This window comes from Muscardinus avellanarius (assembly GCF_963383645.1).
Source record: "Muscardinus avellanarius genome assembly, chromosome: 4".
Taxonomy (NCBI): domain Eukaryota; kingdom Metazoa; phylum Chordata; class Mammalia; order Rodentia; family Gliridae; genus Muscardinus; species Muscardinus avellanarius.
Window position 1 is genome coordinate 105,531,161 of NC_137789.1, and position 27,283 is coordinate 105,558,443.

At 39.5% G+C, this 27,283-nt stretch overlaps 1 protein-coding gene across 1 annotated transcript; it reads right to left on the minus strand.

Annotated features, from left to right (window-relative positions):
* On the minus strand, nt 1-27,088 carry LOC308262381 (uncharacterized protein; the record flags this gene model as incomplete). The annotated part of the gene is made up of 6 exons (XM_080694803.1): nt 1-92; nt 591-679; nt 758-800; nt 21,067-21,240; nt 21,718-21,769; nt 26,958-27,088. 6 exons carry the CDS (start codon nt 27,086-27,088, stop codon nt 90-92), a joined length of 492 nt encoding a protein of 163 aa, XP_080550929.1. The 3' UTR covers nt 1-89.
* Between the last annotated feature and the right edge of the window lie 195 nt (nt 27,089-27,283).

Sequence of the window (27,283 nt, forward strand, 5' to 3'; positions counted from 1 at the left end):
CTCCTTTTGTGATATTTCTGAAAGATGTTGGCTTCTTAGGAGCGCATCCGGTCCAGAAGCGCTAAAGGATCCGGATTAGAGTTCTTTATTCACTAGAAAGAAAATTAATTATATTCTTTACCTCAAAGGTTTCATAGATGATAAACATTAGCCAGTAAATTTGAGAATTTTACCAGTGTTTCTAAGAATAAAAAATACGTATGTTCAAGTCCAGTACAAAATTACTCTTAAATAGAATTTGCCCTTAGTTGCAGACTGAATTTGTTATCCTTGTGACTGAGTAGCAGGGCTTCTGGTTTTTTGCATTCTTCATTCATTAAGTCAGCAACTGCGTGCTGAGTTACTGTGGCAAGCACTGGAATGCCAAGATAAAGATGGCTCCGGCAACTCCTCAACAGTCACAGAGCAGAACCCCAAAACACAGGGGATGAGGCGTTCTGTATACAATGTCCTAGCTACACGACAGGTATAAAACAGGGCAAGCCTGGAACGCAGAGACGGGATTGTGTCACAGTTTTATGCCCCTATTGGGGGCTTTCTGGTGGATGTGACATGTAATACCTGAACATGTAATACCTTCATGTTCATACCTGAACAAGAAGGAGTAACCACACTAGTACGACGCTTGAGAAGGAAGGTGGGTCGTTGAGGTCGGGTAGAAGTCCAAGCACAGGGCCGCCTAGGAGGAATGGCAAGAGAAGAAGCTCAATAACTGCAAGAACCAAACTGGCTGGGTTCAGAGTCCTTTGGAACATACCTGTTAGGTTTCTGTTGACACGTTGTTCCAACCGCTGATGCATCTGAAATAAGTATGATTTATATTGTTTTACTTGAAAGGGACATTATGATGGGTGTGATATATAACTTATAAAATGCGGCCTTCTTTGTAAGACATTTAGCATCTGGACCCAACCTGAGAATAGCTTACTAACACAAGAAAAATAAAATTCCTAAGCTTGGCATGGTGGAAGCTGAAATGGGAGGATCCGAGCTTCTGGGACAGCGTCAGTGATGTAGTGAGGCCCTCAGCAAGTTAGTGAGACCCTATTTACAAATAAAAAATAAAACAGGGCCGGAGGTGCAGATCAGAGATAGAATGCCTCTGGGTTCAATTCCCAGCAAAACACACACACACACACACACACACACACACACACACACACACACACATCTACTTATTTTAAGTTGAGAGAATTGATATATGCAATGACAATCTGATAAAAATACAACTAAAATTGGTTTGAATTATACATCATCTCAGAAGAATGCTGGTTCATCTTATTAATACATTACTATACATTTTATACTGAATGCAGTTCAGTGTGATTCTTTGCAAAATTTGCCCTTTAGAAAAACTTAGGGTTTTTTTTTCTGTTTAATGGATTTCCCCTTAAAATGAACTTTCATTTCTACTATCATAATGTCATGTGAAGATGTACTAGCAAAAGATTAGAAATGTTATGTGGATGATGACCAAACATTTCTTGATTAATATGAACACAAATATTTCTGAAAGTTTGTCTGAAAATAGAAGTGGGCACAGTGACACACGCCTACAATCCCAGTGACTCTGGAGGCTGAGGCAGGAGAACTGCAGGTGGATTTTGTGTTTTAAGCGGTGGGTCTTCCCTGTGTTGTCTAGAGTGGCCTCAGACTCCTAAGCTCCAACCATAACACTCTTGCCTCAACCTCTGGAGAAACTGCCCTACAGGGAGCACACGACAGCTCTCCAACGAGCAAAGTTAAATTTTGAAGAAATCTTAGAGTCTCTTAATCGACCTCCGTGAGTTTCTAACTAGTACATTAAATAGGAAACTTCTGAGTGAAAGATTTTATTTAAAAAGCTTTTTCTTTTTCAAACATGGATATTCCCCTTGTGTCAAATCATCTCATCAAGTCTGGAAAAAAGGAAAAGAATTAAGAATGAGGAGACAAGCCAGGCCTGGTGGTGCATTCTTGTAATCCCAGTACTTGGGAGGCTGAGACAAGAGGATCACAGTTCATGCACAGCCTCAGCTACTTAGTGAGGCCCTCCGGAACTTAGTGAGAGATGTTTCATATTTAAACATTCGGCTCAGAGATAGAATGTAGTGCTGATCTTGCCATGGTCCTGTCTTCTTAAATGTCCTGCTTTTTGCTCACAAGCCTTCCACATTTTTTTTTTTTGTTTTGTTTGTATGTTTTTGCACTACTGGGGACTGCACCCAGGGGCATTTTACCTCTGAACTATAACGCCAGCTCTACTTTTTATTCTCTATTTTGAAACAAGGTCTCACTGTGTTTCAGACGGCCTAAGTAGCTTAGGCTGCCTGGCAAGCTGAAATCCTCCTGTCTCAACTTCCCAAATACTGGGATGACAAGTCTATCTGATGATGTGAGGGCAACCTCCATGCTCCATGATGGGAGAAGCCTGCCATGCTCTCAGATCAGAGCAGTTTCAGCCCCTGTCATGTGGCAACAGATTTTGTCCTCCTTGATGTGAGAGTGGCTTTGGTCCCTCCATGACGTGGGAGCAGCTTCCATCCTCTATGCTATAAGAATGTGTTCCAGCCACTGTGATGTGAAAACAACTCCCATCCTCCATAATGGAAGAGCAGCCTCCACTCTCCAAAATGTGAGCGTGACTTCTAGCACCGTGATAGGAGAGCGGCTTCTGGCCTCTGAGATGTGAGAGCAGCTTCCGGCGTCCATCGTGTGAAAGCGGCTACCCAACCTTCTATATTTTAAAATCAGTTAAAAATAACAACTTTGGTATTCAAGAAATAACTTTTAGTGTGTCTTTTGTTTCCAAAATCATTTTGAGTTGGAATGCCTTCTCAGTCTCTAAAGGATTTTGCTGAAGTGACTATCTTATCAAAAAATTAGCTACCTTGGGCTAAGGATAGAAGACCCAAATTAATAAAATGGGAGACAAAAGAGGAATATTACAACAGAAGCCACAAATTATATGCCAATAAAATGGAAAAATCTAAAAGAAATGGACAGATTTCTGGACACATGTGACTTATCCAAATTGAATCAAGAGGACATAAAAACACGTAAATGATCAGGAACTAAGCAGGTGATTAAAAGAACAATGAAGAGCCTCCCAAGAAAGAAATCCCAGGACTGGATAGATTCCTGCCGAATCGTGTAAGACTGCTAAAGAAGCACTAACACCAGTGCTTCTCAAACTATTCCATCAAACAGAATGGGAAGGAAAGCTTCCAAACTCATTCTACAAAGCCAGTACTGCCCTGCTAGGCAAACCTGGGAAAGACACACTAGAAAAAGAAAACTCTACCAATGTCCTTTGTGAACACAGATGCAAAGATATTTAATAAGAAACTTGCAAACTGAATGCAATAACATATTTCAAAGACTGGTACACCACGGTCAATTTGGTTTCTTTGCAGGGATACAAGGATGGTTCGACATACATGAACAATAAATAAAATACGACACATAAGCAGAATCAAAGATAAAAGTCACATGGTCATCTCAAAAATGCAAGAAAAAAAAGCCTTTGGTAAAATTCAACGTCCCTTCATGACAAAAAGCTGTGAATAAATTAGGTGTGAAAGAATCATGTCTAAAAGTAATAAAGGCCATCCACAACAAATACTTAGCCAACATCATACTGGATGGGGAAAATTGAAAGCATTTTCCCTAAAATCAGGAAAAAAAAAGAATTTTCACTCTCAACACCCAGTATGTACTTAAAATTATAGCTAAAACTATCAGACAAGAGAACTAAACAAATAGTATACAAGTAGAAAAGGAAAATTTCTAATAAGGCTTGTCTGCAGAAATTCAGGTTATATACTTAGAATACCCTATTAAAGACTCTACCAAAAGACTATTAACTAAAAAAAAAATTGGTAGATTTTCTAAGCACTAATAATAAACCTGCTGGGAATAAAATCAGGAAAACAATGGTATTCACAACAGAAAAAAAAAAAATAACAAGCTGGGAATGGGGGGTGCATGCTTGTAATCCCAGTGTTTGAGAAGATGAGATAGGAGGAGCTGAGTTTACAATCAGCCTCAGCTAGTTAGTGAGGCCTTTTGCAACTTAGTGAGACCTTGTTTCAAAATAAAGAATAAAATCTCAGAGGTAGAATGTCCCTGGGTTTCATTCCCAGTACCGCACAAAGAGTAAAACCCAAGGAATAAACCTAACCAAAGAAGGTAAAAAACTTTTACAATGAAAATTATGAAACACTAAAGAAAAATCAAAGAAGACATCAGGAAATGGAAAGGCCTCCAATATTTATGGATTGGGATCATTAATACTGTTAAAATGGCCATACTGATGAAAGTAATCTATAGACTTGATGCAATCCACATCAAAATACCAATGGCATCTTCATGGAACTAGAAAGTTCTACACTTAATATGAAAGCCCAAAAGATCCCAAATAGCCAAAGCAATTGTGAACAAAAAGAGCAATGCTGGAGGCTTCACAATGCTTGACTCCAAAACATACTGCAGAGCCACAGCAACAAAACCAGCATGGCACTGGCATGTAAAAACAGACATGGAGATCAATGAACAGAATAGAGGACCCAGCAGAAAACCCATGCAGATACAGATAACTGATTGGGAACAAAAGCATCTCAGATCAAAGACATCCTTTGATTTAGCAAATGGTGCCGGGAAATCTGAATATCTGACTGTAAAATATTGAAACTAGATCCTCATCTCTCACTCTGGACAAAAGTCACCTCAAAATGGATCAAAGGCCTTGAGGGTCCTTTGGATATCATCTCTGTGATTCCCATGATGTACAATGTTTTTTCATACATTTATTTGTCATTTGTTGTGCTTCTTTTGTGAAGGGTCTATTTAGTTTACTTGCCCATTATTTAACTGGGTTATGCAACAAAATTATGTCCTTTGCCGTAAAATAGATGGAGCTAGAGAATATTATGTTAAATGAGGTTAGTCAGTCCCAGAAGTGAAGGGCCATATGTTTTCACTCCTATGTGGAAACATGGGAGAAATTGGGAAACAAAACACACGTCAGATAATCAAGGGGAAATATTGGAAGAATGGTGGAAGAGGACTTGGGGAGGTGAAAGGGGAGATTTGATGAAGGACACAGTGCAAACAATCTTTTTATATAGGGTAGGAACATGAAGAGTAATTCACCACTTAAGGTCTTACCTGGATTGCATGGACTGCTCTGTTGAGAATATTCTTTGGAATATTGAAAAACTATATGCCTATTTTATGCATGAAAAATTAATATTAGTATTTAATACTGACATGAAACATATTAACCAAATATATTAAATTCTTAAGAGTATGTTTGAAAGTACCAGAGCTAATATAGACATTTTTATCCCATATATTTCAAATTTGAAAACTCTAGAAACATGTCAGTAAGTATATTTGTAGGCTTTATGTGCTTTTATGGGTGCATTACAGCCTCACATCATAATGTAAATGTATTTTGCTTTTGATTTTGTTTTTGAGATGGAGTTTTACCATGTTGCCCAAATTGGTCTTGAACTGTGAATTTCAAGCCATCCTCCTACTTCAGCCTCCCAAGTAGCCAGGATTAAAGTATATGCTACTGTGCCTGCAAGACTGTAATTGAAGAGGGAAAAAGTAAGGTGAAAGGACCATGCATAGAGGACAGTACAGCTCCACGCACTGTCTAGATTAGCCTGGCCTCACAGGAAGTGTCCTCACACAGAGGATGTTCTTGTTCTGTCACCAGCAGCCCTTTGTTCTTGCTCAGGTCTTTTCTCTTAGGCTCAAACTTTTTCTATGAAATAAGGACTATACTGCTATTAGGTTGTTAGGAAGATTTAACAAGATAATATGAAGACATACTCAAAGGAAAAGGAACGTGATGGCAAAATCTTTTACTTATTTGGAATCCCAGGCTCTAGGTATTCGAATGCTACACTTGTTAGAAAGTGTCATGGAAGCCAGGCATGGTGGTGCACGTTTGTAATCCCAGCATTTGAGAGGCCAGACAGGAAGATTAGGGTTCGCGGCCAGCCTAAGGTACTTAATGAGGCTTTTTGCAACTCAGTGAGATCATCTTTCAAAATAAAGAATAAAAAAATCTAGGGCTGAGGGTATTGCTCAAAGGTAGGTTCCATCCTCAGTACCGCAAAAATAAAAAAAAAGAAAGATAATGTCATTGAATGATAATTTCGGTTATTAACTCTTTCTTGTGCTTTATAACTCAGGGCAAATCAGCTGTTTAATAATTTATAATTGAATTTGCTTATAAGCACGCTATTTCACTAAACTAGATAACAAAAGCGCCCCCTTTGATGAAACTCATCCAAGGCACCAAGAGCTGCAAACTAATGAATGCAGCAATTTGACTTGGACTGCTGTTCTCCATCTCCACCTATCAAACTGGACCCACAGATCTTTATGAGCATGGTGACTAATATCCATGTCTACCTCCAAGTGCCTTGAAAGACAAAATCCCTTCAGACACAAATACTGACGAGTAATGAGAGGGCATTGCTCTCTGAATATCAATGAATGAATGTGTTTAATGGTTTCCTTGTGAGGCAGATTTTGATAATATCCTGAAAAGTAGAGGCAGAGGTGCACGTAGTTGGGGACAGGTTCCTTACTATGGAAAACAAGTCACTTAGAGTACCAAGTAAAATGTGACATCCACCCTTGGAAATGGTAAACTGGGCTCCCACAACTAAAGTTAAGATGAGACACAGGGATAAAAGGCCTGATCTTTTCCTGGAACATTATTTAAACCTATCTGATAGTTTCAAATGATTTCTACAAATACCAGGGGACTGCAGAAAATGGAGGAGAAACTCCAGTGGAGTCAGGAGCTGGTCTAGGGAAAGAGTAAGAGAATCACTGAAGAAATTCCTTCCATAGACACGATGTACATAGGTGAAATTCCCAGGGTCAATCTCAATAGCCTGTATGGGGAAAGGGAGATGGGGAGGAAGCCAGGAAAGTTCACCAAGATCTGTGTGCATGGATGTCACTATCTCTAGGAACTGCATTGTGATGGGAGATCATAATGCACCAATAAAAGTGTAAAAAAAAAAACCCACATATGGTCCCAACTAATCTTTGTGGGCAGAAAATATAAACAAGAGCCTCAAAGGATAACTCACCATGAAGTTCTAGGCCACCATGTGGCCTCTCCATAAGTTTGGGGTAGGAGAGAGGCTCAATTTGCTCACTATTCCTGTGGCTAAAGTTAGGAGGCCCCACTGCCAAAGCAGGGTGCTGCTGCTTTGGGAATGATAGCTGAGCAGAAAGGTATCTGTGTAAGTGACCTAAGCATATGTCAACTCTCAGGTCTAAGTGTGGGTCAGGAAGGACAAGCTGGTAGGAGAGGTTAATTATCATGGACTCCATGGACAACAGCACTGCAGCAAAAATGTTAGAAACAATGACCAAGAAGTCCTCCCACCTCCACCTGACTTGTGAGAGAGGGTTGTATTCCTTGTATGCAAGAAACCCATTAGATTCTTGGGAAATTCAAGAAGATAGTAGAAAATAGCTCCCAAGGGAAAGTGATGAGATTTCCTGCTTATTAAACTTTTAAGTATTTTTAAATTTATTAATTCATTTTGGCATTGGGGGTCAAACTCAGAAGCATTCTATCTCTGAACTACATCCCCTCCCCCCCAGTTTTTCACATTTTCTTTTTGTACTACCAGGGATTGAATCCAGGAGCATTCTACCTCCAAGCTACATGTCTAGGCCTATTTTTACTCTTTATTTTGAAACAGGATCTCACTATGTTGTGGAGGACCTCACAAAGTAGCTGAGGCTGGGCATGAAATTGCCATCCTTCTGTCTCAGCCTCCTGTCTCATCCTTCTGTCTCAGTAGTGGAATTACAAGCGTGTGCCACCATTCCCAGCTCCCTTTACTTTTTATTTTGAAATAGTCTCACAAACTTACCGAGGGTCTTGCTAAGTTGTTGATAAACGGAATATTTCAAGACCCGAATAGCTAATTAGGAAAAGCAAAGATGTGCCACTATTTGTACATTATCGTAGTAGCACTTATACTTGGAATAAAATGAATAGTGATGGAATCCCTACGATAAAGGTTTTTGAAGTCTGAGGGCAGGGGCTGGGAGTATAGCTGTAGAGGACTTGCCTAGCATGTGTGAGGTCCTGGGCTGGGTCCCTAGCTTAGCCACAAAAGTCCTGTGATGGCTCCTCTAGCCATTGCTCTTTCTACCTCGTCTAGATGTTTACAGGGTTTCTGGCTGATGAAGTGAACTAACTCACTGCCACCCACAACTACCTAAACTATGAAATCCCAGCTCATATAAAATGAGACAGTGGCAATTATTTTAAACTTCCATTTAATGTTAACTAACATTTTAAGATAAATACTTACATATGACGGCCACAAGAAACAGCATATGACAGGGCTGTTCTTTCATATTTATCCTTGTGCCATATATTAACTCTATGTTGAATTAGATAATCTACAATTCTTCTCGACTTCCCCTGGACTGCCAATATTAGCGTTGTTCTAAAATAATGGAAAGATCATTTTACCTTCTAGGAATGTTAAAGATAAACAGCTAAATTAATATTTATTACCAATTTAAAATCTTGTTGTCAATGTAGAATTAACGCTTTATGCATAGTAACAGAGGTCAGCATCTTGAGATCTCAAGCGTTCAACTTTATAAATTGTCTACAAGTTAAAAAGGAAAAAACAGGACCGAGAAAAGCGAGGCTTAAGAGCCCCGCTAACAACCAATCTCCATTACCACAAAATCAGCGCCTTTCATAGACAGAAAACACCATCACCAGAGAAACAAAAAAATCACCAGCCGCCCCAGAGAGGAGGGGGCTCAGAGCGGAGCTCAGAGCCATAAAGGAGTTACGCCAGCCTCACGCCCGAGGATGCAGCAGCAGCGCCTTGCTGCCAGCGGCAGCGGCGAATTCACCAGACGGCTACGGCTACAAACCAACGCACTCAACAGCCCACCAGGCTCCAGAGAGAAGAGGCGGACAGCGAGCCGAGGGAGTCAGAGCGGAGCTCAAAACCAAAGAAATACGCCAGCCTCACGGCCGAGGGCGTAGCAGCGGAGTCATATTGCCACCGGCGGCAGCAGCAGCGAATTCACCAAGTCCACTACAGCTCCAGCTGCGTACTCAACAACAGTGAGTCAAATTGCGGGCCCCAGAGGAGAAACCCCAGTACTGATTCCCAGGGACTTGACCCAGTGGGGGAGTGGCGGTGGCAGAGATATCATACCATAGGAGAACGCCCAACCTGGCACCCCCCCCCCATAGTCTAAAGAAGCCTCTATTGACTCCCTGGGTCTGAGACTCTGTGATACAACCCAGTAAAGGAGTAGTGGGGTCTGAGATACCACAGACTCGAGATCCAGAGCACCTTAAGTGAAGTCGTAGTGACCCAAGGGAAGAACCCAGAGAAGGTACAAACTTACAAAATCATGGGAAAGAGGAATAACAATGGAGCAATGAATGCCCACAACCCCACAACATCAGAACCCGATAAAACAGAAATTCAGAGATTTCTAGAAGATCAAATCAGGAAAATAACTGTAGAAATATTAGAGGTGTTTTGAAAAGAATTCAGAGAGAGCCAAAGAGAGATAAAGGATGCAATTAATGAAGTAAAGGCCTCAATTCAAAGTACAAACAACCGATTAGACCACATGGAGAATAGAATCTCGCTCTTAGAAGATGAGCAATCCAAAATGAACGCATAGTTTCTAATCTAGAAAAAAATATCCAACAGCAGGAATCTGACATTGAAGAAATATGGGCCCATTTTAAGAGAGCTAACCTAAGAATAATTGGAATAGAGGAGGGAAAAGAAAGTGAAACCAAAGGGATCAACAATCTCTTCAAGGAAGTAATAGCAGAAAATTTTCCAAACATAGAGCAAGAGGTCGATACACAGGTCCAGGAAACTTATAAAACTCCCTTTAGACAGGATCGGAGAAGAGGATCCCCACGCCACATCATTGTCAAAATGACCAATGTGGAAGCCAAGCAGAGAATCTTAAAGGCAAGAAAAACAAAGGGCCAAGTGACATTCAGAGGCAAACCAATTAGAATCACTCCAGACTTCCCAAACCAAGTCATGAGAGCCAGAAGGGCTTGGAGTAACATATTCCAAACTCTGAAAGAAAACAACTTCCAGCCAAATATTTCCTACCCAGCAAAACTTTCTATCAAATTAGATGGAGAAATAAGAAGCTTCCATGACAAACAGAAACTGAAGGAATTTATGTCTTCAAAACCAGCGCTAGAGAAAATACTCAAAGAGATTAACTACAAAGAAGAAATAGGTAACACACACCAGAACCAGAGAAACAAGATTTTCCATCCAACAGACAACTAAGATTAGTTATCTGTGGAGATTCATTATTTATGTTAGTCTTATACCTATCTCTAAATTGTATTGTTTGCTTTTATTGTTGCTAAACTTTTAGGATTTCTAGTTGGGATATTAATATACCTTCAGATACAGCATTTGTAAATATTTTATTCCATTCTATCAGTAACTGTTAACTCTTTTTACATTGTCTTTGGATATACAATATTTTATTTTTTAGGGAGTTTGTATACCCTTCTGTTGCCTCTGCCATTGAAATCATATCCAAGAAATCACTGCCAATCTCAATGTTGTGAGATTTTATGACCCAGATTTTCTTCTAAAAGTTTATAGTCTTAAGATTTATATTTAGGTCTTTTATCTATTTTGAGTTAATATTTGTATATGGGATTAGGTAAGGGTCCAATTTTATTCTTTTTCATGTAATTATTATTTTTCAACAATATTTAGTTAAAAGATTATTATTTCCTCCACCAAATGTTCGTGGAAACCTTGTCAAAAATAACTTGACAATATATGGAAGAATGTATCTCTAGGCTTTTACTTAACTCCAATGGTTTATATATCTGCCTTTAGAACAGTACTACACTGTTTCAATTATTGTAGCTTTATATGGTTTGAAATCAGAAAATATATATCTTCTAGCTTTGTTCTTTTTTGAGATCGTTTTGGGTATCTAGAGTCCATATTCCATATTAGGATAGATTTTTTTCTGAAAAATAAATATATAAATATATGATAGTTTCACCTAAAAAAAAAAAGAAAAAATATTCTCTGGTAAGAAAGAAAGCAAAAAGAAATATTGAAATGTTATCTTTAAGTTATCAAAAGCTTGGTATTAGACAAATGAAACTGTTATGTGAGATTATCATTTTTAATTTTGGATAAATTGCTATAATACTAGATGTCAACCACTAAGCCAAGCATGGGAAGGAGGGATGGGGAGGGAATGGGGTGGGGATCGGGTGGGGGCTGAATGGGCGATGTGTGCATGTATGTCTACAAAAGTTTGTATCCCACTATGATGTATGAATACAGTGCACCAATAAAAAATTTAAAAAAAGGAAAAAACAAGTAGGAAACTCTCTTGTCCCACTGAGATATTCTGTAGTAGAAGTTACTAATGAGGGTCCTTTGATGGATAGTAACACACTGAGGTCATTAATGTGAAGTAGCCAAACATTTACACACGAAATTTTCCATTTCTTCCCTAGTCTGAGGTAAGATATTGCAAGTTACAGTAAGCTATTTGTCATAAAAGTAAATGCTATTTGCAGACTTAAAGAATACTATTAATAAGAGTGATAATAATAATGGGCATAGTAGTTTCAGGCAATAACACATTTGATAGATGCTGAACTAAGATTATATATGTGTATAATCTTTCACTCAAAACTTCAAGCAGACATCCTCCTCCTTTCATGCTAGAAAATATATTTAGTGATAAGTAGTATTTCCAAAGTAACATAGTTAGCAATGGGAAAGACAAGAATTCAATCCAGTCATGCATGCATCTAAAGCCTACCCCTTTATATCACCCACCTAGGACATTTCTTCATTAAAGGAAATGTTTATTCATTGAAAGCTATTTTTCTTTTACCTGCCCATGTCAATTAAAAAAAGCATCAAAATATGTTGGAAATTAATAGGAAAAGAAATGAACTGCATCTGGCAACAGCAATTAATACTCACTGAGGAGTAACCCAACACCAATGTTCTTCAAAGAAAGTAACTAAAGCAGTCATTCAAAAGGCAAACTGAAGAATTGTTTATACATAATCATTACATAACTGTGTGTAATTATTTATGCCTAACGTAGAATTCATGAAGGAAAATATATAGGAAGTTAGAATACTATGAAATGGTTAAGAATAGCAATATTGAATCAAATAGTAAACTGAAAGTCTATACTTTATAAAACTAATATAAAAGCCCCTTAATTAATAGACCAGATGCCCAACAAAGTCAGATTCTAAATAACACACAGAAGTCATTATTATAAGGGAATTACTACTATATTGTCAATAGAATACTACTATATAATGTTTTTGTCCTGCTCTGCATAATTGTTTTTCTGCCAAACTGGTGGTTTGTGTTCAGATTTTTCACTCGACTCGATAATTACAAGTTAATGTTTGTCCAATAATGAATTTAATGCTTATGACTTAAGTGATTGTTACCACACCATTCAGTTCAAAAAGAAAAGATCATACTACTATACCTTCCCAATAGATCAACGGCGTGTATATTTGCCTTTTGCCATAGCAAATATGCTGCCATGTTTGTTCTATTTTCACGCAGTGAAAAGAGCAGGGGCGTGAGACCCACCTGTTAAAGGACAAGAGCAATTGATAATTCTCAAGAGCACATATTTCTCAGCCAAACTGCATCTTATAAAAGACCCCGTGAATAGCAACAGAGCAGGAAATCAACAGGCTCCTTCTGTGCTCCACTGTGCTTTCCCATGTGCTGCTCCTGCCCTTGCAAACCGCCCTCTGTAGGGAGTTGCCACACATTCCAGCCATCTCCAAACTCACTGCACACATGAGCTGGCTCCAGGAATTGTGGCCTCTAACACAGCATTTATCATGGGACTGTGGAGTTATAGAACTGTTAAGGACTCTTGAGGACAGGAACTGTATCTTTCATCTCAAAAGCCCAAACCCTGAAACTTAGGAAAGGGTTGAAGTGTTTTACTGAAACCATGAGCTAAACTCTCAGCTCTAGTGCAGACCTTCCCAATCTATGTTCTAAAGACTCCTGGCATTCTCACAAGTCCATGACTCCACAGATATTCCTTGATTCACTGTTAGAGAAATATCACAAAACTGTGTGCAAGTCTTAAAGAAATCTCTTTAATGTTGCTTCATGCTCATTTAAAATACTTTTCTGTGGTAAAGATTAACATTTCAAATATTCGAGTTTCAGGGATACAGTATTGAGAGATTATCAGTAACATGGAGTTTCCTCCATGTTATATCAGCTTACTTGACTTCTTCTACTTGTAATGTCAGGATTCCAGATAGCAATGTCAGGCCCTCTGGCTCCCAATTGGTCATTAAGGAAATGGGCTCTGAATTAAAAGGTGTAGGCTTGAAATGAACCTCAATTACTTATTAATCATTGGCCCATGGGTTTTCTTCTTTTAAAAGATGAAAGATGCCAGGCATAGTAACACACTCCTATAATCCTGCTCCTTAGGAGCCTGAGACAGTAGGATTGTGGGTTTATGTCCAGCCTCAGGAACATAGGGAGGCCCTCCACAACTTAGCAGGATCTGGCTTCAAAATAAAAGAATAAAATATGGCTAGGGGTGGAGCTCGGAGGTGGAATTCCCCTGGGTTCCATCCCCAGTACCACAATAAAAAAGCAAAGGGGGAGGGACAGGGAAGAAACATGGAAGAAAGGATGGCGAGAAAAAGAATTAAACCTCAAACTCTCATCCTGCACAAGTGTCAACTCAAAATGGATGAAAGACCTGGAAATTAGGCCAGAGACCATGAAGAGAGCACAGGACCCAAACTCTAATATATGGACACTGGTAGAATCTTCCTCAATGACATCCTGCAAAGGTCAGGAAATTAAAATGAAAATTAATAAGTGAGGTGACCTAAAATTAAAAACTTTCTATGCAGCAAAGAAAGCCATCAAGATTTTAAGGAGGTGACATGTGGAGATGCAACTCCTCTAACCCCAATACGTTGGAGGCTGAAACAGTAGGATCACAGGTCTACGGTCATCCTCAGCAATATAGCAAGATCCTCTATAACTTGGTGAGATTCCAGTTTACAATAAAAAATAAAATAGACTAGGGGTATAGCTCGGAGGCAGAATTCCCCTGGGTTCAATCCCCATTATCACACACACACACACACACACACACACACACTCACACACAGAAGTTTAAAGGGACAACCTACTGAATAGAAGATCTTTGCCAGCTACTCCTTTGATAAAGGACTAATATCTAAAACATATAAAGAACTTAAAACATGAAAAAAAATCTAGGCCTGTTGTGGTGGGCCACACTTGTAATCCCAGTGTTTGGGAGGCTGAGACAGGAGGATCGTGGTTTGCAGTTAGCCTCAGCTAACTGCTAAGACCCTGTTTCAAAATAAAAAATACAAAATAGGGCTGGGTGTGTAGCTCGGAGATACAATGCCCTGAGTTCGTCCCCATCACCACACACACGCACAAATAGTTCATATAATCAAGTAGGCCTTTTCAGGGATGCAAGGCTGGTTCAAGTTACACAAATCAGTAAATATAATTCACCCCATTAATGAGCTAAGGACAAAAATCACAAGATTATCTCAATAGATGCAGAAAAAGCATTTGGCAAAGTCCAACACTGTTTCTTCATAAAAATGCTGGGGAAATTAAGAATGGAAGAAACTTACCTAAACACCATGAAGGCTATCTACAATAAATCCAAAGCCAGCATCATTGTGAATAGGGAAAATTTGACAGAATTTCCTGTAAGATCAGGAAAAAGAGAAGGATGGCCACTGTCACCACTCCTATTCACCATCGTACTTTAAACTCTAGCCTCAGTAATAAGACAGGATAAAGCAATCAAAAGAATACAAATAGGGAAAGAAGAACTGAAACTATCTTTGTTTGTAGATGACATGATCACTTTCTTAGAAGATCCAAAAACGTAACCAGAAGAATTTCAGAATAGTTTCAGCAAAGTAGCATGATGCCCAATCAACCTACCAAAATCCTTTGCATTCCATTACACAAATCATGAATTCACTGACAAAGCAACATAGAAAACAATTCCATTCACAATAACTTCTGAAAGGATAAGATCGTTAACAATGAATATAATTGAGGAGGTGAAAGATCTCTACAATGAAAATCATAAATCACTAAAAAATTAATGAAGATGGAAAGATCCCCCCCAATGCTCTTCGATAGGCAAAATTAGTGTAATAAAATTGGCCATTCTAGCAAAAGCAATCCCAATCAATATACTATCATCATTTTTTACAGACATAGAGAAATCAAGTTATAAAATTCACATGGAAAAATAAAAGATCCAGTAGAGCTAAAGCAATTCTCAGTGTAAAGAACTATGCTAAAGGCATCATAATACCTGATTTCAGATTATACTACAAAGGAATAGTACCAAAAGTGGTATTAGCACAAAAACAGACAAACAAAGAAATGAACAGGATAGAAGACTCAGAAACAAAGCCCCATATCTATAACCAGTTGCTCTTTCTAAGGGAGACAAAGACATACAAGGAAGAAACAACCTTTTCAACAAATAGTGCTGGGAAAACTGGCTATCAGTATGTAGAAACAATAGGTTTAAACCTAACCTCAAGCCGGGCATGGTGGCCCACGCTTGTAATCCTCGCACTTGGAAGGCAGAGACAGGAGGATCGTGCAGGTTCAAAGACAGCCATGCTGGCTTAAGAGACCCTGTTTCCAAATAAAAATATAAAAATAGGCCTGGGAGTGTAGCCTGGAGGTAGAAGGGCTTCCAGGAACCCCACTACCACCAAAAAAAAAAAAAAAAAAACCCAACTTAACCTCTCACCCTGCACAATAGTCAACTCCAGATGGTCCAAAGACCTAGAAATCAGACAAGAAACTTTGAAACTGCTTAAAGAGGGCAAAGGATCAATACTCCAACAAATAAGTACAGGTAGAAATTTCCTCAATAAGATTCTGAAAGATCAATGAATTAAAACTATAATTAACCTGGGCGTGGTGGTGGAGGCTTGTAATCCCCGGGTTTGGGAGGTGGAGACAAGAGGATCTCACAGGTTGGAAGCCAGCAGCGCTGGCTTAAGAGACCCTGTTTCCAAAATAAAAAATCATAAAAATAGGTCTGGGAGTGTAGCCCGGAGGTAGAAGAGTTTCCAGGAACCCCAGTACCACCAAAAAAAAAAAAAAAAAAAAAAGAAAGAAAAAAAAGTATTAACAAATGGCATAGCATTAAATTAAAAGTTTCGGTGCAGCAAAGAAAATCATTAACCTACAGAAAGAGAGTCTACAGAATGGGAGAAGATCTTCAACACCTGACCATCAAACAAAGGTCTGATCTCTAGAATATGCAAAGAGCTTATAAAGCTTAACATTAAAACATTGTAAAATAGGCAAATGAACTGTTTCTTTTCAAAAGAAGAAATGCAAATAGCCTACAAATATATGAAAAAATGCTCAACATCTTTAACAATCAGGGAATTGCAAATTAAAAGTACACTAAGATTCCATCGAACTCCAGTTAGAATGGCAAACATTAAAAACACAATGACAGCTGGGCATGGTGGCACATGCTTGTAATCCTGGCACTCAAGAGGAGGAGTCACGAGGATCACAGTTCAAGTACACCCTTAGCTACTTCGTGAGGCCCTTTGCAATTCAGTGATACCCTGTATCAAATAAAAATAAAAATAAAAACACAATAATAATAAATTCTGGTGAAACTGGGGAAAGGGAAATTCTATTACACTGTTGGTGGGACTGAAACTAGTACAGCCACTATGGAAGTCAGTGTGGAGGCTTCTCAGAAGATTGGGAATGAAACTACCACAAGACCCAGCAATAGCACACTCGGGTATCTCCCCAACAGAAGTGAAATCAGATTATGATACTTTCATATCCATCTTCATAGCAGCACCATTCATAATAGTCAAATGATGGAATCAGCCTAGATGTCTGTAAACATGAATGGATCACAAAAGTGTGATATATGCATACAATAGAATTTTACTCAGCCAATAAGAACAATAAAATCACACTCCATGCAGGAAAATGGATGAAACTCAGGAATATGACACTAAGCAGATATGGACAGTCTCAAAAACTGAGTAGATATATGTTTTCTCTTATATGTGGAAGCGAGAAAGATATTTAAGAATAAGGGCAACATCAGATAAATGGGCCCACACTTCAGGGGAGTGGCTGAGGGGTTTAGGGACAGGAAGAGGGGAGACAAAGTCATAAATCATGCAATAGTTGAAATAACAATATGAAGGTATACAAAACTACCAATTTCAATCTCAAAGACATGAGCGTGGAGGATGAGGGAGGAGAGACCAGGTGGGAAGGGCACAGAGAGCTGTGTGCATATATCTTTCTGATATTCTCTACACTGATATGAGGTAAATTTATAAAAATAAATAATAAGCCGGGCATGTTGGTGCATGCTTGTAATCCCAACATGTGGGAGACTGAGACAGAAGGATCACGGTTTGTGGACAGCCTCAGCTACTACTTAGGGAGGCCCTTTGCAACTCAGACCCTGTTTCAAAATAAAGAATGAAAATAGGGTTGAGGGTGTCTCCCAGAGGGAGAATACCCCTGGGTTCCATCCCCATTGACACAAGCACACACAATATATATACATAAATAAAACAAAACTAAATGAATGCTTAGCTAGAGAATTTGGACGTTATCTCTAAAATATAAGTCTCAGATGCAATAAATTATTTGCATGCATGATGCTTTGATGCATAAAAAAGAGATGGACAATTAAACCAATAGACACTTCACAAAAGAAAAAATACAAATGGCCAATCAATATATGATAAAAATGATCAACATGATTAGCAAACAGATAGATACAAATCAAAAGTACACTGAGATTCCATCTAATCCTAATCAGAATGGCAATCACCAAGAGGTCAAACAACAGTCAATGCTGCCGAGGATGTGGGAAAATAGGAACTCTTCTACACTGCTGGTGACATTGCGAATTCATGCAGCCACAGTCGAGTTCAGTGTAGAGATTCCTCAAAAAACTGGAATTGGATTCACCATATGATCCAGCTGTACTACTCCTGGGGATCTTTCCAAAGGGATTGAAATCAGAATATTATAATAATTCATCTATATTCATGTTTAGAGCAGTACAATTCATAACAGCCAAATTTTGGAACCAGCCTAGGTATCCATCACCAGATGAATGGATTGCAAAGTCCTGGGATATACGGACAGTGGAATTTTATGCAGCAATAAAAGGAACAAAATCATATCATTTGCAGCACAATGGATGGACCTGGGGAACATTATGTTGTGAGATTAGCCCGTCTCAGAAAATCAAGGGTCATATGTTTTCTCTCTTATATGGAAGCTAGGGAGTAATTGAAATAGAAGAGGGACTTTTATCTTTGCTGTATGTATTTCCAAAGGGTCACGTGAAAAGTGAAAAGTTATTTGCGCATAAAACACTTCCTTTATTTTCTCTTCCTTCCTTCCTTCCTTCCTTCCTTTCTTTCTTTCTTTTTTTTTTTTTTTTTTTTTTTTTTTTTGCAGTACTGGGGATGGAACCCAGGAGCATTCTACCTCGGAGCAACAACCCCAGCCCTACCTATTTTTATTTTTTACTTTGAAACAGAGTTTCACTTAACTGCAAAGGGCCTCATTAGTAGCTGAGGCTCTCCATGAACCGCAATCCTTTGGTCTCTGCCTTCTAAATGCTGGGATTAAAAATGTGCACCACCACGCCGGGATTATTTTATTTATATCTGTTTATTTATTTGGTGCTGGGGACTGAATCCAGGATCATTCTACCACTAAATTACACCCCTAGCCCTTGAATTTTTATGTGCAAACAGGTTCTTGCTAAGTTGCTGAGGTGGATATTGAACCTGCAGCCTCATGTCTCAGCCTCTCAAGTACTGGGACAACTAGCATTCACTACCTTCCACACATGGCTATTTCTTTGTTTGTTTATTAATTAATTAATTTATTTATTTGTCTTTGTAGTACCGGGTAGGAACCCAGGGGCATTATACCTCCAAGGTCCACTCTCAGCCCTGTTTGTATTTTAATTTAAACTTTTTTTTTATTAATTCATTCACTCATTTATTTGGTGGTACTAAGGGTAGACCCCAGAGGATTTCTACCCCCAGGCTATACTCCCAGCCCTTTTTTATATTTTGTTTGGAAAAAGGGTTTCACTAAGTAGCTGAGAGCCTCACTCAGTAGCTGAGGCCGGCTTCGAACCTGTGCAATCCTCCTGTCTCAGCTTCCCAAGCATGGGGATTACAAGAGTGTGCCTCAACGCACAGATGTCTTGTTTTATTTTTGAAACAGGGTCTCACTGAGTTCCCGAAGGGCCTCAGTAAGTAGCTGAGACTGTCTGCGAACCAGGATCCTCCGGTCTCAGCCTCTTGAACGCTCGTTTTTTTCTTAATGGTGCCTTGTAATCACACACCCTTATGAAGTTCAAAGTGATAGAGGCATACATGCACACAGCACTCACTGAGCCCTCCCCCAGGCCCCACCTGCTCCCTCTCTTCCTATCCACCTTCCTGTGCTCAGCACACTGATTGGCTTTGATAAGTTTGTCTACGTAATCATGTCTGTTGATGTGTTTCCCTCTTCAAGTCCCCCTCCCCACTCCTGCCTCCCTCAGTTAGGCCCCTCCCTCACTATACTCAACTTCCTCCTCCTTTGTTTGTGGTCACCTCCCCCGACCCCGTCCCAATTTTTTCATAAGTTCCACATGATGGAAAATAGCCAACCTTTCAGGTTTTGTGACTGAGTAAACTCACTTAGCATAATATTCTCCAATTCCATCCATTTCTCTGCAAAGTACACAATGTTGTAATTCCCGATGGCTGAGGAGATTTCCATTGTGTGTATATCCCATATTTTGTGTGTGTGTGTGGTCCTGGGAAGGAAACCAGGGGCAGTTTACCTCTGAGATACACACCCAGCCCAACCAATATTTTTATTTTTTGTTTCGAAACAAGGTCTCACTGAGTTGCAGAGAACCTCACTAAATAGCTCAGGCTGGCTGCAAACCTGCCTTAACAAATTCAATGTTTTCTCAAATATTTGCTAAGGAAGCAGAAAACAAAGCTGTACTGTTGAAAATGTCTTTTAAAATATCAGTACGTAATAGGTGTCCTTCAACAGATAATAGAAAACAAAAATGTTTTCCAACGTATATACACACAGTGGAATTTTACACAGATATAAACAAAAAAAAATATGCCATTTGCAGAAAAGTGGGTGAAACTAGAAAATATGTTCAATGAAATCAGCCAGTCTCAGAAAGTCAGGAGTTGAATGTTTTCTCTCACTGGGGAAGCTCGAGAGAAACCAGGAAACAAAAGAGACTTCAAATATAAAAAGTGACCAGAATAGTGGACGGGAATAGAGGGAGGGGAGGAAGAGAAAAGAAATGATAAAAGAAATTGATTACATTATGCCACATCCATGGAGGAAGGTATCACTACTGATCTATTTATGTACGAGGACCAGTGGGCAGTGGGTGAGCTGGAGGAAGACACGCAGAGTCCTGTGTGTGTGTGTCTGTATGACTTTGAACCTCACCATGATGTATAATTACAATGCACTAAGCAAAAGTATAAAAACTATCAGTATTTAAAGTGAAGTCAGAGCCAGGCGTGGAGGTGGACACTTATAATCCCAGTACCTGGAAGACTGAGACAGGAGGATTGCAAGTTCAAAGCCAGCCTCAGCCACTTAGTGAGACTCCATTTCCAGATGAGAAAATCAAGCTGGGGATATAAGCTCAGAGGTAGAATGCCTCTGGGTTCAATCTCAGTACCAAATTAAATACGTAAGTAAGTAAATAAATAAATAAATAAAGTGAAGTCTTCAACAGTCTATTCACTGCAAAGCGTTTTCTTCCGAGGAAAGCTGGAGCTTCTAAATAGAAAAAGTGGACCCCACGTATGTCACTGTTAAAACTAACATAGTTGAAATTTTTTTCGAAATAAACGGAGCTGTTTTATACCTCGTTCTTGGCTTCAATGTCCGCGCTGTGTGAAAGAAGCTTGGCGGCGGTCGACTTGTCGTTATGATAGATGGCGTAGTGCAGGGCAGTGTTGCCAAAGACATCCTTAGCATTCGGGTCGGCACCATTTTCCAGCAGAAGAGTGGCACATCCCTCTTGCTGGCTTTTAATGGCCTGTTGACATTGTACAAAGAAATGGACTGTACATTCAAGGATTCGAGATGACCTCTCTGCAGTTTTCACTAATCAGATATATTTCAAATGACACTGATCCCCTTTTTTGTGTGTGGTACTGGGGATGGACCCCAGGGGCATGGTACTTCCGAGCTAAACCTCCAGCCTTATGTTTTTGGTAATATATTTTTATGAGTGCATTGTGTCCAAAACTTAATGGAATAAAAAAATTGTGGAGATATACATGCACACATCACCCAGTTAGGCTTTATCCAATCCCCATCCCATCCCATCCCCCTTCCTCGTTCCCATGCTTGATTTAGTGATTGACTTTGATATGTTTTAGTACATCATGTGCTTTAAAGAATTTCCATCTTCCCTGCTCCTATCTCCTCAGATAGGTCACCTTAATCGATCCCTTTTTCATCTCAGCATTTACATCCAACCCATCTGCTGAAAGCACTGGCTACTATTTACCAGAATGAGTGGTGTGGACATGCTAGTGTCACGAGCATCCAGGTCACACTTTCTATCAATTAGAAGAGCCACCACTTCTGGTTGGCCACAGGCACATGCAACATGTAAAGCAGTTCTATGAAAATATAAGGATTTGTTAGGATATGAGAGAGCACTCTGAAATGATACAATTACTGTGCAATTCTAAACATTAAATAGCATCGGATTCCTCTGCCTCGAAAGCAAACATTTAACTTTCGTCTGAAGAAATAATAATATTTACTGTTGTTATTGCATTAATGAAAAAAGAAGCACACTTCATTGATTTTTTTTTTTTTGTACGAGGAATTGAACCCCCAAGGGGCATTCTATCTCAGAGCTACACCCTAGCAGTATTTTAGGCTTCATTTTGAAATCGAGTCTTGCTAAGTTGCTGAGGCTGGCCTCAAATTGGCAGTCCTCCTGTCTCAGCCTGCCAAATACTGGGAATGCAGCCACTTGTCGCCACAGCCCACCTGCCTCACTGACTTTTTTTTGTTTTGCTTTTGTGGTACCTGGAATGGAACCTAGTCACTGAGTATGCCGAGCAAGCACTCTACCACTGAGCCTCATCCCCAGCCCAGAGCAGCCTACTAGTTGAACAGGAAGAGCATGGCCTTTGTGCTCCACCTGCTCCTTCACAGCCAGCCTCAGACCAGCTAAGCACCTTGTAATCCCAGTACTTGGGAGACTGAGATAGGAGGATCAGAGGTTTGAGGACAGTCTCAGCAGGTAGTGAGTGAGACTCTCATCAACCTAGTGATATTCTGTTTCAAAATGGAAATGAAATTGGGCCTGAGGGTGTAGCTCAGAGATAGAATGCCCCTAGATGATATCTTCAGTAGCACACAACAACAAATCACCTGGGATTTGCTGGCCTGAGAAGGTTCTCAGGATCAGAAGCAAAACAGAAAACCTTAGCTGGCTTCCAATTTGTTTATAAGTCCCTTGTAGAGCACGTTAATGTTAACTTATAGAATTTATTTTAATCCTGATTTAAGCTCTGTGGACACGAGCTATTCTTTAGCCCATCTCTGCTTCAATTTCCTCACCAAATAAAGTACAGATTCGGATGAATAGCTACCTCTCAAAGCATAACAGTGATGCTTAAATGGAAAACTTGTGAAGCATTTAGACATTTCTAGCACAGACATCACTTCAGTAATTGTTAATACTATAAGTATTACAATTACCATTAACAAAGACAATAGTTCAATTAATAAAATACAATTATATATATTATAGATATCATTTAAAGATTATGTATTGTAATGAATCTAAGATGCTTTTTTCATAGTTTAACACTTCTGACATCAGTATGATATTTATGATTCATGATGCATTACAGTTAAAACGGGTAGCTTTTAAAGGACATTCTTATCTGGGCGTGGTGGCACAGGGTCTTAATCCCAGCATTAAGCATGTGAGACGGAGAGACAGAAGGATCATGGTTCATGGACTGCCCCAGGTACTCAGTGAGGCCCTTTGTAACTCAGTGATACCCTGTTTCAAAGTAAAGAATAAAGAATAGAACGTGGGGTGTATTTTGGAGGTAGAATGCCCCTGGATTCCATCCCCAGTATTGCAAAAAAAACAATCTTTCTTGTTAGGCATGGTGGTACACAACTCTAATACCAGTACTTTGGAGGCTGAAGAATATGCACTCTGCTGCTGCTGATTGAAATATACAGTATAAACCTATAGGCCCATTGGGTTATTAGGTTTCTTTAGTTTTCAAGTATCTGTAATCATCGTTTGCCTTGAAAATTGATCTAGTGGCATAAGTGGTGTGTTAAAATCTCCTAATACGCTTCTATTTGGGTCTATTGGAGACATGATGTCCTGAAGAGTTTGTTTTGCAAATGTGGTTGGAAGTTGTTTTTTCCCAGGGTCTGGGTTACATCATACCAGTCTCTCCCGGCATTCCTGACTTGGGTAGGAAATCTGGTGTGATTTTATTGCTTTTTTCCTGAAAGCCATCCATTCTCACTGCTTTTCAGATTCTTCCTTAGCCTCTCTTTTGGTCATTTTAATTAGTACATGACATGGGGAGGTCCTCGTGGGGAGGTCCTCCTTTGATCTTGTCATAATGGTGTTCTTTATGTCTCCTGTACATGAATGCCCAAGTCTTTTACTATGTGTGGAAAAGTCTCTGAGATTATTTCTCTGTAGAGATTACAGATATCCTTGGTCTGTGCCTTTATTCTCTCTTCAATGCCTTTTATCCATGAGTTAGGATGGTTCATATTCTCCCATAGTTGTTGGAGGTTTAAGTGCTGTTGTTGTAATGTCTTCTGTGTACTGTTAACTGTGCTTTCACTTTTGAATGAACTGTCTTCTAAGAGTAATATTCTGTTTTCCATGTCAACTGATCCTCCAGAATTTATTTCTATTGCTTTCTTCATTTCATTTATTGACTCCTTCATCTCATTTCAACCCTCCTTCTGATTCTATCTTATTATCTTAGTTTTCTCTTTCATTTGCTGTACATTTACTGTGTGGCCTTTCATCATATTGAAGATCAGGATTCAGGAGTCTCCTTTGGAAAGTTGTGATGCAGGGAATGAGACAAGCGGGCCAAGTAAACAGAAAGGGGTGCTTTATTCTTCACCCCTGGGCCAGGTCCACTGGTCCAGAGGCGGGGCCAGTGAAGCATGCATGTAGGGAGGGCAGGTGGAGGTTTTTCATGGGGCTGTTTCTTTAAGGTTGGGGGAGAACGAGGAATTGAGAGCTCTTTGGGCTGATAGGTGGTTGTTTCTTTTTCTATTCCTTTTTTTTTTTTTTACTTTTATTTATAAGTGGAGCATATGTGATCTCCTGCCTGTGCCTCACTGATTGCTGGGATTTTCGGCATGCTACACTATAGCCCATCTTGCTTTAATTTTCAAGAAACATAAAGCCATGTGAAACATGGAATCAAATGAGTAAATATGGCTCATTTTCTTCAATGGGATCACAGAGTTTATGGAATGTATGAAAATCAGATATTATGAAATGTATGGAAATCATATAATTACAGAATATATGGAAATCAAATATTTATGATGCTTAATATCAGTATTCAATACCACTGTAACTTTTCAAAAAGGTAATTTGCAATTCCCTGCCTTCCTAAATGCTTCTGTTTGAAAAGAAAGAGAAGGTGCTTCATTTGAAATTGAATCCTGTTACTTCAATTCTAAATCTATCAACTTGCTAGACTGGTTGGGAAAAGTGAAGTTCGGAAGGATGGAAAGGTCCAGAGAGATACAATAATATATTCACTGTGTAACAAGTACTCTGGTCATGCTTGGTATAAAAATGGGTTCAATGAATGAGCAAGTCTGGTTGGGGAGTTTGATGTTTGACTTATTTATTTTTTATATTTTTGGTGGTACTCAGGTTCCTGGAAACACTTCTACCTCTGGTTTACACTCCCAGATCTATTTTTATACTTTTTATTTGGAAATGGGGTCTCTTAAGCCAGCGCAGCTGGCTTCGAACCTGCGCGATCCTCCTGTCTCTGCTTACCAAGCACGGGGATTACAAGCGTGCGCCACCATGCCCGGCGAATATGATGTTTTAAAGAAAACCTTTATAAAGTAAAGCAATACTGTTGCAGTGGTAATAGGCATTTATATTTACTACCTCTTATTTTCAAAAGTAGGCAACTAAATCAAATTGTTTATATGTAATAAATCCATATATAATAAAAAACACATATATAAAAATGTATGCATAGTAAAATCTATAAGCACAGATTAAAAAATGCTCTTCAATTCTGAAGCGGCTGAAAGTTAGCAGAAGATACTTTTACTTACACTTACACACACACGCACAAACACACACACACACACACAGAGAAATTAAGGGAGCATGAGAAATTTTTATTTCTGAAAATTAAAATTGCTGATAATCTCAAGGATGACTTAATTTAAAAATTAGCTTTTACTAGAACTCTTATGCGTATTCACTATACAAATCACAAAAAAGAAAGAGGAGATTTGAAGGTATAATTTTACCAAAACAAATCATATGGTAAGCAATGTTCCCCTGGGAGCTTTGGAGATGTTGTCCACAGTAGATGACCTGAGTTGGGACACACCTGTGCAAGTGAGGCAATTGAGTTCATGAAGCACTTGCAAAAACCCAGGGTGCCAAACCAATCCGGGACAAAGACAGACGGCTGGCTAATCCTAATGGCATGAGAGAGCTTCAAAAGCACATGAGCAAGGGACTGACGCTCCTGAGAAATCAGCAAACTCTCTTCAGGCTTGAAATGGCTCCTCTAAATAAAATACTGTCAAATAACTTTAAGATTCTTTTATTGGTACATTGTAATTGTACAGGATAGCTTCACAGTGGTACATTCTTATGTGCACATAACATTATTTGGGCGGCTTCCCTCCCCATACTTCCACCTTTGCTCTCTCTTCCTCTCCCATAACTGCCTCTCCTATAGAGGGGTCTCCAAAATTCCACGAGGTCCCTTTCCTTTCCTTCTTTCTCTCTAGCTTCCACACATGAAGGAAAACACGTGGTCCTTGCTTTCCTGAGTCAGGTTCATCTCACTTAGCATGACAGTTAAGGAACCAACATAGGGGTCTGTCAACAGGTAAAGGAAGAAAGAAAATGTGGCATACGCACACATGGAAATCTACTCAGCCATGAAAAAGAAGGAAATTATTTTTTCTGCAAAAACATGGATGAACCTGGAGATATCATGATAAGTGAGATAATTTAAAAATTAAAACTAAAGAAATGGGAGCCCCCTTCCCACCTCAACACTTCCATTTAAGGGACATTTATATGTGGGTATATACTGACACAAAGAGATATCAGATTTTATTCAAAGATTTCTTAGCCCTGTAGTTGACATACTATTGGAAATATTTTTATTATTATTCATTTTTCCAGCCATGTATATACCATGTTTTCAAAATATGTGCATTATGCCGGGTGTAGTGGCACATGCTTGTAATCCCAGTGCTTGGGAGGCCCAATTTCATTTCCATTTTGAAACAGAATATCACTAGGTCGATGGGAGTCTCACTCACTACCTGCTGAGCCTGTCCTCGAACCTCTGATCCTCCTATCTCAGTCTCCCAAGTACTGGGATTACAAGGTGCTTAGCTGGTCTGATGCTGGCTGTGAAGGGGTGGGCGGGAGCAGAGAAGCCCCCTTGCCTGTGCTCCTCATAGTTGTCTGCCCGCCTGCCGGCAGACCCCAGAACCCCCCTTTACCTGTTCTTCTTGTCTCTGTCATTTAGGCTGCTCAGCCTGAGCAGTAGCAGGCGCTGCACCTCAGCGACATTACCAGCCCTGGCAGCCTTGTGGAGATTGTAGAAAGCTTTGTACAAAGCGGTGAAGGCCATTTCAGAGGCCACGAGTCTGAGAGACACGTTCCCCCTGAACACGAAAAATATACTAAATACAAAATATTGTAATAGTACAAAAATGCCAGCCCAGGCTTCTGTGGCTCTGCCCAGCAGCACCACAGTGGCATCAACAGTCGTTGCTAAGCAACCCAACTGTGTGAACAAGCTGGGCAAGCCCATTCCTGCTGGGTG